This window comes from Sander lucioperca, chromosome 22, assembly GCF_008315115.2.
Source record: "Sander lucioperca isolate FBNREF2018 chromosome 22, SLUC_FBN_1.2, whole genome shotgun sequence".
In the NCBI taxonomy this organism is placed as follows: Eukaryota; Metazoa; Chordata; class Actinopteri; order Perciformes; family Percidae; genus Sander; species Sander lucioperca.
In genome coordinates this window covers 22,040,657-22,053,375 of record NC_050194.1, presented here as the reverse complement: position 1 = coordinate 22,053,375, position 12,719 = coordinate 22,040,657, and the positions used below count along the sequence as shown (strand labels likewise).

The window sequence follows — 12,719 nt, the reverse complement described above, 5'->3', positions numbered from 1 at the left end:
AGTTTGTTGTCTCAGATTGAGAGGTTTTGTAGATTTTCTCCTATAAGCACTGTCTCCTCTCTTAACTCGGCGTATACTGTACTACCGGAACAGAGCGGGAATTTGGAGACAAAACTTTTTTTTTTTTTTTTTTTTTCTATCCTGGAGCAAGTTCCTGGAAATTAATGAGATTTAAGTCCAGTGCTTTTATGTGTCAGTGTTTTTAAGAGGTTGCGTTTAGTGTTAATGTTTCTTTGTTCTGTCAGTCTGTGTCTAAACCACTGAGGAGGCAGACCTGATGCTGAAAACCACCTCAAACCACAATGTTACAATAAAAAATGTCCAGTAAATAGAAATGCTTCAAAGTAGATTTAATACATTAAGTTGTATCTGTGTGCATTATTTTTTTGCATCAGTATCTGACAGGCATCACTGGTTTTCTGTTGTAATGCACAAAGTCCTGACACCCTGGCAGTTGATTGACAATAGTCGTCCAATCAAATTCTCTTAATAAAGTTTAAAGCAGCCAATCGACATGGCCGGGGGCGGAACTTTTTAAACAGCCAGAGAAATGTCTCAGGGAGGTGCGTTAGATCATTTTGCACAACATGGACTCAGGTAGGCTAATAACTAAGTAGCTGAATTTAGTTAAATTAATTTACAGAATATGGGATGAATTGCAAGACGTTGTTTTTGTTGTCGCCTATCAGTGCGCTTCCTAGCCTAGTAGCCTGTTTGCTAGTATTTAAGCAGAATAACGTTACATGAGAAGAGCTTCCTTGTTGTCTACATTGTTCTGTGCTTGAACGAAGAAGAAGATATGTTTGGTAAGTATTTTGTTTTGTTGTGTATAATGGGCAAGATAAGTCTACATTCGTTAGCGGATCTATCGGATATCGTAGCGGAATAAATTAAGACCCAATTCAACTAAATTTGCCTAAATCTATCTTGGTGTCAATAATTATACGTTAAATGTCGCCTTTGTCGCTGTCCGGGGTGCTGAAGCACTGAGACTTCTGGGGGAAACCCCAAGGTGACGACATGAGGACACACTGTTGTGTTATCACGGGTTAAGTTTAGTGACATGTAACCATGGTAACACCGTGTGACATCCTGACTCTTAAGTGGGTCAGGTCTGAGCTAAATAAACCTATTAAATCCTATTTCTATCCTCACCTGCAGTTTATTTGTTGCCTTTTGTATTAATGGCCTAATGTAAGGTGAGTTGCAAAGACTGGACATGTAATGAGCTTGTGTAGTCCTACTCGATGTGTTTTTTTTTCTGTGAGGCTCAGACAGGTGAGAGAGATGCAACATGGGCAGGAATGGACCAAAATGTGACTCCAGGGAGCCAAAGAGTCAGCTATCATGTCACAAAGCAATCTGCATCGGTGAGTTTTACGTTGCTTAATGTGAACACAATATAGTCTCAGCATGCAGGGAGCACAGCGGACAAATTGCTTGAGGATCCCATTCCTTCTGCTGTACGCTGCTGTAGGCTCCTCCACCCGGAGCTGAGCCCCCGGTGGAGTGTGTGTGAAAAGGGACCCAGCCAGCCTCCATGGCTCACTTGTCAGACCCGTCCCGCAGGGAGAAAACCCCCGGGACCCAAGGGTCACACACGGCTGCACGCAACCTCTTACGAAAGAAGGAGCAGCGCCGACGTGGAATCCGATCCTCCTCACCCATGGGCCGGGTCATCCTCATCAACTCTCCTGTGGATGGTAAGGAATAGTTGGGCTGGCTGCATGTGTAGTGCACATGACAACCTACAGACTACTGAAGACAAAACAATGGTTTATAAATCTGACAGACAAAGAATTATGGGTATTTCTTTTAGGATTAAGACAGATTCAGATACAGCAAAGTTAAGACTTACTTAGCAGGGTGCATTTTACTATCTTATATCTGCATACTGAACTGATCTCAACCTTTTTGTGAGATTCCACGGTGCCCATGGTCAGTATTGAAAAAGCAATGTTTTGGTCATAGACACAAAATGAAACAATATCTTTATACGTACATCTCAGACTGACACAATCAATTAAAAAACCTTAGACAATAACATTGTCAATACTTGATAACATAACTTGATAATGTGAAAATGAAACAAGCAATGTATCTTAATATTGTTATTCTCAAATGTTATTGTTGTATTGTTAATGCATAACGCATTTAATGTAATTAATGCATTTAAATAACGTTTAGTTTCTTTGATATAGACCTGATACTTTATAAAAGATAACACTTTGTTTCCATCTTTACTGCCCTGTCTTTGATCGACATTCAAGGGAACTGAAAATAAAAGGTGCACAGGAGTTTGCAGTGTTTAAAAAAAATTAGATGAGTAACTGCAGCTTTGCTCTTATTTTGTTTTTTAAAGATTATTTTTTTGGGGCTTTTTCCCTTCATTTGTAAGTGGATAGACATGAAAGGGGGAGAGAGATGGGGGATGACACGCAGCAAAGGCGAACGCTCTTACTGGGTGAGCTAGAGGCCGCCCAGCTTTATTCTTATTTTAATCACCTCCTCAGTTCTGTCATTTGGATTTGGTGGAAGTTACCTCTTTTCAGAAGCAAATTAAGTTCTATTTATGCCCATTATTGGCTTATTGACAGCATCCATGTTTTTTTTCTGAAAAGTATTTTTATTGAGCGATCCAAAGCCTTTTACACACAAAATACAAAAAAATCCATGCTATGTTTTTAGGTGGAGATGAGAGTGAGGACCTCCATACGATCACAGTGGATAAGAGTGTGGACGGCAAGCTCGGCTTCAGCGTGCGTGGGGGCTCGGAGCATGGCCTCAGCATCTTTGTCAGTAAGGTGGAGGACAACAGTACAGCAGGTAAACTAACGTGCTACTGTGTGAAATAGTGTGATAGAGCCACTTATATCCTGATGTCCTTTGTGACTGTAGTAACTGTACTTGTGTTGCTCTTGTGACAGTACTTGTGTGTATTTGTGTCCACAGAGGAGGCAGGCCTGTTTGTAGGTGATAAACTGGTGGAGGTGAACGGTATCAGCCTGGAGAGCATCACGATGAGCAGCGCTGTGAAGGTCCTGACAGGCAACAACAGGCTGAGGATGGTGGTGAGACGCGTTGGCAAAGTCCCCGGCATCCGCTACTCCAAGGAGAAGACGACCTGGTGATGAAGAACTATTCCTGTTAATATTAGCTCAGTTTGTCACAGAAATATTAGATCCTGACCGACTGTGGACAATCTTCCAGGGTGGACTTGATACACAGGCGTATGGTGGTGGAGGAGAGCGGACAGACACCTTCGGATGCCAGCTCAGGAAGCGCTCTCCAAAGGATCGTCCACCTTTACACCACCTCAGACGACTACTGCCTGGGCTTCAACATCAGGGGGGGAAAGGAGTTTGGTCTGGGCATCTATGTTTCCAAGTATGAACCTCCGCCTTGGAAAACATTCTCTTCTAGATCACGTTTGTTTTCTAAAACATTGAGTCGTTAAAAAGTCTCTCATACTTACTCCTGTCTTGATGTTTTAGACTGGATCCTGGTGGTCTGGCTGAGCAGAATGGAATAAAGATGGGGGACCAGATCCTGGCTGCCAATGGAGTGAGCTTTGAGGATATCAGCCACAGTAGTGCTGTGGAGGTGCTGAAGAGCCACACGCATGTCATGCTTACCATCAAGGTGAGAGCGGTGGGGTGCCTGGTCAGCTCACCTGGTAGAGCGCGCGCCCATATACAGAGGCTCAGTCCTCAACGCCGTGGGTTCGGTTCTGACCTGCGGCCCTTTGCTGCATGTCGTTCCCCCTCTGCCAAGTCTAAGCTGTCCTGTCAAAAATAATCTTAAAATAAAATAAAAGATGAGAGCAGTGATGTACAAAATTTGACCTTCTATAGCAGACAACATGAGAAAACCATCGAGTGCCTAAAAAAAAAAAATGTTTCTCAAAAATATTTTGCGCAAAAATATAATGATAAATGCAAGACTATACACATGCTTTTATTAATGCATTAAAAATAAAAATTTCATTTTTTAACATTCTATATAAGAAAAACTGCTCTCCAGTGGTTTCAAGCTGAAACAGGATGACGTGGCACAAGTAAATATAAAGAGAAGTTGAGGAAGGTTGTATAGAGAGGCTTTGTGTAAAATTATGAGCTGACACAAATTAAATTTTTGATGTAAAATGAACAAATGTCAGCCTCCAGGGAACATCTATGCTGTCAAGAGAATCTGTTTTTTAGATGATTAATGGTCAGAAGTTGTCATGAAGTTTTCCAGAGGGTAAAAGTAATCCAATTTGATAGAAAAATAACTGAAAATATGTAATCCTTTGGTACAGTGGTAAAGTTGGAGCTTTCATCTTTATGTAACATGTTAGTAGAAGTGAAGTTGTATCAGTTGAATGTTTGGTGTTGCATTCCGTGTTAACCACAAGCAGAAGCATCACATTTCATAATGACTCTTTGTAATCAGAAAGCATGTCGGCTCTTTCATTACTGCCTCGGTTAGATGACCTGACACACATTTAACTTTCTGACCGCTTTCCTACCTTTCATCTTTAATTCTCTCACAAATACAAACCCCACGAGCCGCGTCGCCACACAGTGGACGTAGCGGCGGTTTGTGTAGCAGGGCCCGACAGCTGGCATGCACTCGTAATATTCCTCGCTCACTTTACTTGTCGGAGCTTGGGTTTCGCGCTCTGAAAAATAGCCAGACCGTGTGCATTATTCACCAGGCAGCTGGGATCAGGTGCTGATCAAAGCTTAGAGCCGTGTTATGCGCAAGTTTAGTTCCGGGATCCCTCGCTTTGCCTTGTGAAAAATGAAGAGTTAGAAAGCACCCCATCTGTCAAAGGTTACTAGAAAGTCAAGAAGGAAAATGTGTTTGTCTTTGAGGATGAAGAGTTGTGTGGTTGTGGGTCTCTGTGTGGTTCTAGGGTTACTCTTTATCAAATATAGCGATCCTATAAAAGTTTCAAGGTCTCTACTGTATCTCATTTGCATATCTGTGGCCCTATCTTCACAGGAAGCAGGACGATACCCCGCTTACAAAGAGATGGTGGCAGAATACAGATGGCTCAATAAGCGTATGTATCTGTTTTTTCATTATCTCGAAGGCTGCAATCCTTTGTGTTTGTTGTCTGTGTGAGGCTCTATCTGTGAACCTGTAAAGATCACAGGACACTCGGTGATATGCTTGGATACATTTGAGTTAGATGATCTCTTGTTTTCTTCATCAGTGGCCAATGGCACTCAGAAATCTTCCTCCCAGGGTTCAGACTCCAACTCCTCAGCCTCCTCTCTGTCGTCTGGGACTCCGGTCAGCTCTCTGAGCGGCCTGTCGCAGGTCATGTTCCCTCCCAGCCTGCATTTTGGTTTAGACATGGTGGATGTCTGCATCTCTACTGAGGACCAGAGGTCAGGGTTGTTAATGTTCAGTTATTCTCCCAAATTTGGGTGAAGCAACAGTAAAAAATACTAGACCGAAACATTGTATTATACACAACTTTTTGCTTCCTCTAGGCTATTAAAATGATCTTCTTACACTGCAGATACACATACAAAAGCAACACGATCAGACTTGATCATGGTAGTTTATTTTGTCCAGGTCTGAGTCAGAGCAAACAGAGACCGCCTCGCAGACGGACCTTCCCTCTCAGAAGACAGGTACAGAAACCACTCGCAGCCTGGGACGAACCACTCTGCTCAAAGACACGGTGATCCGTGGAGAGGTCAGGGAGAGTCAAGAGTCCCCCAAGACGTCGGTGCTGCTGGCTCTCAGCAGACCGAGCCGACTAATCAGCAGGTCCCAGAGCCAAGTCACCGTGGCAGGTGAGGCAAAGAAAAAGGGGGTAACATCAAAAGATGGAATGGTCGGAATGGCCGTTTGAATGACCGTCTGTTGCTATCCAATCACAGAGATCAAGCAGGAGAAAGAGAAGAAGCAGAAAGGGAAGCAGCCAGAGGAGAAGAGCACCCTGCAGCGCTCAAAAACCTTCGTCAACTTGCTATTCAAGGGTGGACGCACTTCCAGGGGGCGCTCCAAGTCGCCATCCACACACAAGGCTGGCAAAGGTAGCTGCAATTTTGCATCATGAAAATTCATTGAAGTTGCAATATTCCCACTTCCACAGAAACCAACACAAATTAGTTTTGAACAGGAAATTTGACGATTTTTTGAATGTTTCAAGAAGATGCTGGCACTTGGGTTGCAACTGGGTTGCTCATTGAAAAACTTGAAGACAATCACACCAGTAAATACCACAGGAAATTAAAGTCACATATGATTTAAAAAGGTTACAAATGCTGCCGTTTTTCTACATTTTTCAAACTGTCAAATCCCATAAAAAGACCACAACCAACAATGCGTTAGTTTCTCTGAATACTCTCTGACCTCCCTACTCAGCACCTAACCCTTTCACTCCACCTGAAGCTGTACATCTTTAAAATTGAGTCAAAAATGTATAGTTTCAATTTTTTCCTAAAACAGCTGGGTTATTAGCAAGCATAACTCGGTGTATTTCGGATTGAGTCAAAATAAACCACAGTGGACAACAATGGAGCACTATGGCGCAGAAGAATAAGATATATCAGACTTTGATACACTGACTACTTGTTAGTAGGGTCAGTTAGTTGTTACTTTTGTTTTCTACGTTATTTGTTTATAATGAGAAATACAGAATATCTTCAGCCTTTCTCCTTTATGAGAAGTGAGTAACGGTGCTTTTATGACTGATTGATGTGCAGCAAGCTCAAAGATCTTTACAGGCTGTATTCTGGGAAACTATACACTGATAGAACAGATTTATTCAGACTGTAACTGCTGTATGTCATCCAGTTACATCATTTACTTATATAAAGTTGGACAGCAAAGAGGTATTGATGGGCCTGTAGACAAACATCTTAAGATCCATTATGATGTTTTCAGGGGGACGACAGCTCAGTGCGATGCCAAATTCAGAGATGCTTGGAGTGGTGGAGGACATGGCCCGCAGGCTGCTGACTGAGGAGGAGGTGGCTGCTGTGATGGAGACGTGCAGAAGGGTGAGAAGACTTTTTAGATTTAGTTTTTAGATGTGCTGGCCTTTGGACTGCCCATAAAGGAGTCTGTGTTTACAGTTTTTAGACATAACATATTTCACATATCAGCTCTAAGTTTAAGTCACTATCAACTGGATACCAAACTTTTGTCGTTCCTCTTTCACAGTACGTGGCAGAGCAGTCAGTGGAGAACTTGATACGCCACCTGCTGGCCGTGCTGGACAGACCTGAGAAGCTGCTGCTGCTGAGAGAAGTCCGGTAAGGAGAGCAAGGAAAATAAAAAATAAATAATTACTAGACATTTACCTCAAAGCCTTCTTTGATACAGCTACTGATTCAGTGATTAATATTAATATAATAAATGCTTTTATCCCATCCAGTTTGGACTACTGTCACTCACTTTTTACCAGCCTTAATCAATCTTCCGTACACCATTTACAAATTGTCCAAAATGCTGCTGCAAGGCTCTTAACATGCTCCAACAGATACAATACCGACTGAAAGGGTCACACATTACACCTATTTAAATCTTGCTGCACTGGCTTCCTGTTAATTTTAGGATTCATTTTAAAATGTTGGTGCTTACTTATGGAGCCCTACATGGCCAGGCTCCACAGTTAATCAGTAAACCTTTTGCACTCCGGTCCTCCGCTCAGTGTTTTTTAAGTGTACCTCGGACTCGTTTTAAAGCTATAGTGCGTAGTTTCTGTCGCCCCCATGAGGAATTCCAAGTAATGACAACAAAACTGTCGGCACGTCCACATGATACAAGCCTTCCGTGATTCTCTCCCCCCCCCCTCCTCCCCCCCCCCTCCTCCACGCAGTTGCTAGTAGCCAAGGAGGACACGGATGATTAAAAAAACATGATGGAGTCTTCAGAAGAGGTCATTATCTTCACTCGAGTTTCTGCGCAGGAACGACACTGGACAACACAATCTTCTGAACATAGTCATACTGAGAAATACAGAGAGAGTTGTGTGGGGCTGATTGTCTTAATTAGCTTAGTAGCAACTCATTTGGCAATGGCTTGAATGGAACGGACGTTCATTAATGTCAAAAAGTTACGCACTAAAGCTTTAAGACTTGAGGAAACTGTGCCTTTTAGTCGGGAGCTCCTAAGCTGTGGAATACTCTTCCAATAAGCTTAAGGTCGTTGGACTCTGTGGACTCTTTTAAAAATGCAGCTAAAAACACAGTTGTTCAGACAGGCATTTAGGTAGCATGTGTAAACTTGTGTCTTATGTCTGTTCTCTTTGTACATTTTTATCTGGTGTTTTGTCTTTGCTTTATTTACTCAACTATTAGATTTTATTTTATTTTATTTTTATTGTATTGTTTGCCAGTGAAGCACTTTGTGACTGCTGTCTGTGAAAGGTGCTATATAAATAAACTTTAAAAATGGTTGATAATCAGAGGACAATTTTACCCCACAGCCACCGCTGGCCTTGATAATCATCAACCTAGTAACGCTGCCAGAATACTTACAGAAATATACATTTAGATCATGAAGATTTTCATTATGCCTGCATATAATAAATGTAGACAAACTCTCAAAGATGTCTGCTCTCCACTTTGTGTAAATCCAGCCAGCTGTGGTATTACAAATGCTGCTAGAAGGGGATTTAGGATTTTTCAGGATAATCTTCTCAAATCCAAATGTTCCACAATAAGACACTGATGACTTTATTAAAAGTGTTTTGTAATGTAACACAACAATGAATGTCTTTTGCTCTTGTTGTTTCTCAGGATGCTGCTTTCTCCTGCTGACCTGAGTGCGTTTAATAACGTGGTGACCCCTATCGAAGTCGAGGCCTACGATATCCTCAAGTATCGCTCAAGTGCGTGTGATGCTGGCCGAGTTTGTCAGAATCAGTGTGATCAATTGCAAAAAAAACAAAACATGCAACACAAGTCTTAACAGTCCTCATTATGCTCCATTCTGTAACATTTTATCTTTTCTTTCTCCTCTGTATTGCAGTCCAAACTCCTCCTCTTCGCTCTCCCACATCTGGTCGAGCACCCAAACGGCGCCTCATCACTCCCATCCCGGGTCAGTACCTTTCACCGCAGCTACCATACCACTTCAGTTTGATGTCGTTTGAACTTTTTGATTGATTTTTGTGTTAAATATTCTCTGAAAAACCTATCTTTGATTTGATTTGATTTCACAATACTATTTTCTGCGTGCCAAGATGTACACTGTTTCACATATATACAAAACATTTACCCATACAACAAAACAAATTCTACAAACTTATATTACATCTGACATTACGAAAAAAAACTTACGGCAATCTTCCCCAAACAAGGAGGCTGGCTATTTATTACTGCTTAAAAAGGTAGGTTTGATGATTGTAAATGATTGGTGTTTTCTGCAGTTGTTTTTTATTTATTTTTTTAGAATAAGAGTGGTAGGCCTACTATAGATATTGTGTTCTGAGGGAAATGTCATCCCTATGGAGGTCTATTTCTTCCAAGAAAAGAAAAGAAAACACAAAAGTTAGGCGTGATGAAAATAAAAATACTGTACTCGGTATCTCTACATTTTGACAAAATTGTGATTCAGTAAATCAAAAATAATGAGATATTAAGCTGTAATTTTGAGATATTAAGCTGCAATTTTGACTTAGTGTCTCATAAATTTGACATGAGTGTTTTTTTTATTTTTTATCATGCATACCTGTTCATCTGTGTGCTTCCAGAACACGAAAACAGGTGCTGATAACAGTTTGTGATTCCCTCCAGATTACAGAGGAAGATTTGAGCTCCACAATGCTGAGGAGGTGGAGAAGGAGAGCCACCTACTGGATGAGCTGGAGAAGCTCAGTGTGTCTGGGCCCCGGAGGTCCAGGGAGAAGTCCAATCCCTCCAGGTCCTTCACCCCGCTGCTGGACATACCAGTGGATGGATATAACACAGAGTCCAGAGACCTCAGACCCCCCTCTGCCAGCCCCATGCTCCCCAACTGGCTGCTGGCGAGCAGCCAAGACTCCCGGCCTCCTATACGAACAGACATCGGCACGATTCGCTCCGTCCACTTTGACGAGGTTTCGCTGCATTCCACTTCTGACAAGGGGGACACGGCCTCAGAGAGAGGAAGGTCCCCGTTTAGAAACGGCCACTCCAAAAGCCAAGAGGAGAAGAGTGGAGACAGGAGTAACGAAACGGTGTTTATGCTGCAGAGTGCTGCTCGCAGGAGTCGGCCCTTGTTGTCGCAGGTGTTCAGATCGAGTCCAGATCAGCGAGTGGCGAGTGAACAGATGAACGGACATCAGGTTTCCTCTGAGAACGGACTCAACGGCTCTGAGCCGGAACAGGAGTACGAGCTCAAAACTGTCAGCATCTCCAAGACCAAACAGTCACTGGGTAAAAGGGTTTAATTGATTTAATGCCTGAATCATTTTATAAATCATTTGGGTTCAGTTCAATCCATCATGTCTTTCTAAAAACAATGTCCAGATTGTTCAGAAAATTTCACAGTGGTGCCCGGATAGCTCAGTTGGTAGAGCGGGCGTCCATGTATAGAGGTTTACTCCTCGACGCAGCGGGCCTGGGTTTGACTCAGACCTGCGGCCCTTTGCTGCATGTCATTCCCCTCTCTCTCTCCCCTTTCATGTCTTCAGCTGTCCTGTCAATTAAAGGCCTAAAATGCCCAAAAAATAATCTTAAAAAAAAAAAAAAAAACATTTCACAGAACCTGCTGCGGTGCAGATTTCATAGGAACTATAGCCTATGTATAAAAAAAGAATAAACAAAAACAAAGAGATGATAAAACATCGGGGGATAAAAATGGCGTGGGAGTGGGATAATAAAACCCAGCAACATATTAAATATTAATGAATACTTTCCTATAAATGAACTGCTTTTTATTATAATTTTAATAAACCTGTTCACGTAGAGGTGTCTGGATTACAGAGACAGGTCTTTTGGTGAGCACCATTAATGAAAGCTCAGAGACAGATATCTCAAAACCTGCCAAGCCAAAACTATCCAATACCGAAATACTACAAAAGGAGCGTGAGAGCTTCCAGATTTAAAAAGCTTATTTGTAAACCATCTTCCCTCATGTATATTCTTCTCTTTACACATATACTCATCTATATTCTACAATTGTTAACTTAAAGTTAAATGTGTTAATGTTAAACACACATGTACATATCAGGGTACACGACCCTGCAAAATACTATCTGCACAACATCTCACTTTGCCTCCTTACTGTACATAGTTAGGTCAAAGCAGTGCTTGTATTTTATATTTGTGTACTTACAGTTCCAGGTGTTTCACCTCACTGACTCCCACTCTTGTTGTTGTGGTGTTTCAGGCATCAGTATATCTGGCGGGATGGAGTCGAAGGTTCAGCCAGTGGTGAAGATCGAGAAGATCTTTCCTGGGGGAGCCGCCTCCACCTGTGAAGTGCTCAAGGTGACACGACGTGATGTTCATAATGATGAGGGTTTCTGCAGAGTTCACCAAATTATATCTAAGACCTTTTTTAAAACCACATAGAATGCAATGTAATACTTCACACAATCAGACCATTGAAAGTATGGTAGTTTGATGGGAAATCACATTTTTGCAGTGCTTTCCAGCAGTATAAAACAAGAATCACTTAATAATGCAACATGGACCCAGCTAAACAGTAGAAAATGGGTTAACCAATTAAAAATGATCAGATGATGAGCTTCCTAGCAGTAGAAGTTGTGTTAGTAATGTAACTTACATTGCTGCATTTGGCAAGCAAGAGTACATATTTAAGACTTTCTTTTCTTCAAGAAAACTAAAGTCAAGGCTTTTTAAGACGTGCAGATACCCTGTTGACACTCTGTTTGACTTAAACTTTCCCTCTCGTGTCCCCAGGCTGGGTTTGAGTTGGTGTCTGTGGACAGACTTTCCCTGCAGGGCGTAACCCATCAGCATGCTGTCGACATCATCCGAAAAGCCTTCAGCAATAAGGCCAAAGACCCCATGGTGTTTGTGGTCAAAGTTCCCAAAACCATTTTGAAAGGAGACTGAGACTCTCATCATGAATTTAGAAAAATGTCCTCAGATTTAGCAGCTTCTGGGACTAAACACATGAACTCTAGCCCGACCACACTGATCTGAGGGCAAGTATGTTATTTTGCCATTCATGTTAAAGTTAGGAATAATTACATGGACTCTGGTGACTGTTGTGCAACTACGTTGGAAAACAAAAATGGCCCAAGGCAGCAGATCATGGGACTTCAGAAGGATAAAGCAAATAAATGAATATATGAGAGAAATATTGATACGAAAACACTCAGAGTAAACACATAAGCAACAAAAGTTGACAGTAAATACATTTGTGTCCAAAAAGCCTGAAATCATGAAAAGAAATTGGTGCTCCTGATGCCTTAATATTTCAATTCATCACAACCCAGGAGCCAATGCCTGTCAAAAACATTTCTTTTTACATTTGATGTCATGTTAACATACAATCCTCTTTTACAAAAAGTAGTGCAGAAGTGAATGTTTATGTTCGGAATTTTTAAATGTGCAGGATGACAAACTGCAACTTGTAAACGGAGTGCCTTTAAAAGCCCTGTTCAGGGTTCACACGGTCATAGTCTCGCATTGCCAGACCTTCCTTCACATCGCTGCGGAGGAGGGTCTGGCGAGTCCACAAAGCATTCCGGGATGGGGAAAAAACGTGCTCTGGTGTAGTGGCATTTCTTTAAACCAATCAAAATCGTCCTG

At 41.9% G+C, this 12,719-nt stretch overlaps 1 protein-coding gene across 5 annotated transcripts; it reads left to right on the top strand.

The window, feature by feature from the left end:
- The first annotated feature begins 515 nt into the window (after positions 1–515).
- LOC116061497 (PDZ domain-containing protein 7) lies at positions 516–12,355 on the top strand. 5 transcript variants are annotated; one of them, XM_031315726.2, is made up of 18 exons: positions 516–597; positions 1,269–1,370; positions 1,478–1,703; positions 2,689–2,826; positions 2,953–3,127; positions 3,211–3,387; positions 3,495–3,642; positions 4,990–5,050; positions 5,204–5,381; positions 5,572–5,795; positions 5,883–6,038; positions 6,892–7,007; positions 7,171–7,262; positions 8,751–8,842; positions 8,983–9,054; positions 9,750–10,370; positions 11,326–11,426; positions 11,862–12,355. In XM_031315726.2, exons 3-18 carry the CDS (start codon positions 1,541–1,543, stop codon positions 12,015–12,017), a joined length of 2,670 nt encoding a protein of 889 aa, XP_031171586.1. In that variant the 5' UTR covers positions 516–597; positions 1,269–1,370; positions 1,478–1,540; the 3' UTR covers positions 12,018–12,355. The 5 variants fall into 5 exon arrangements, with proteins under 5 accessions (XP_031171586.1, XP_035853711.1, XP_031171585.1 ...); XM_035997818.1 differs by having other exon boundaries at positions 525–806; positions 1,275–1,370; XM_031315725.2 differs by having other exon boundaries at positions 525–806.
- Positions 12,356–12,719: the final 364 nt, after the last annotated feature.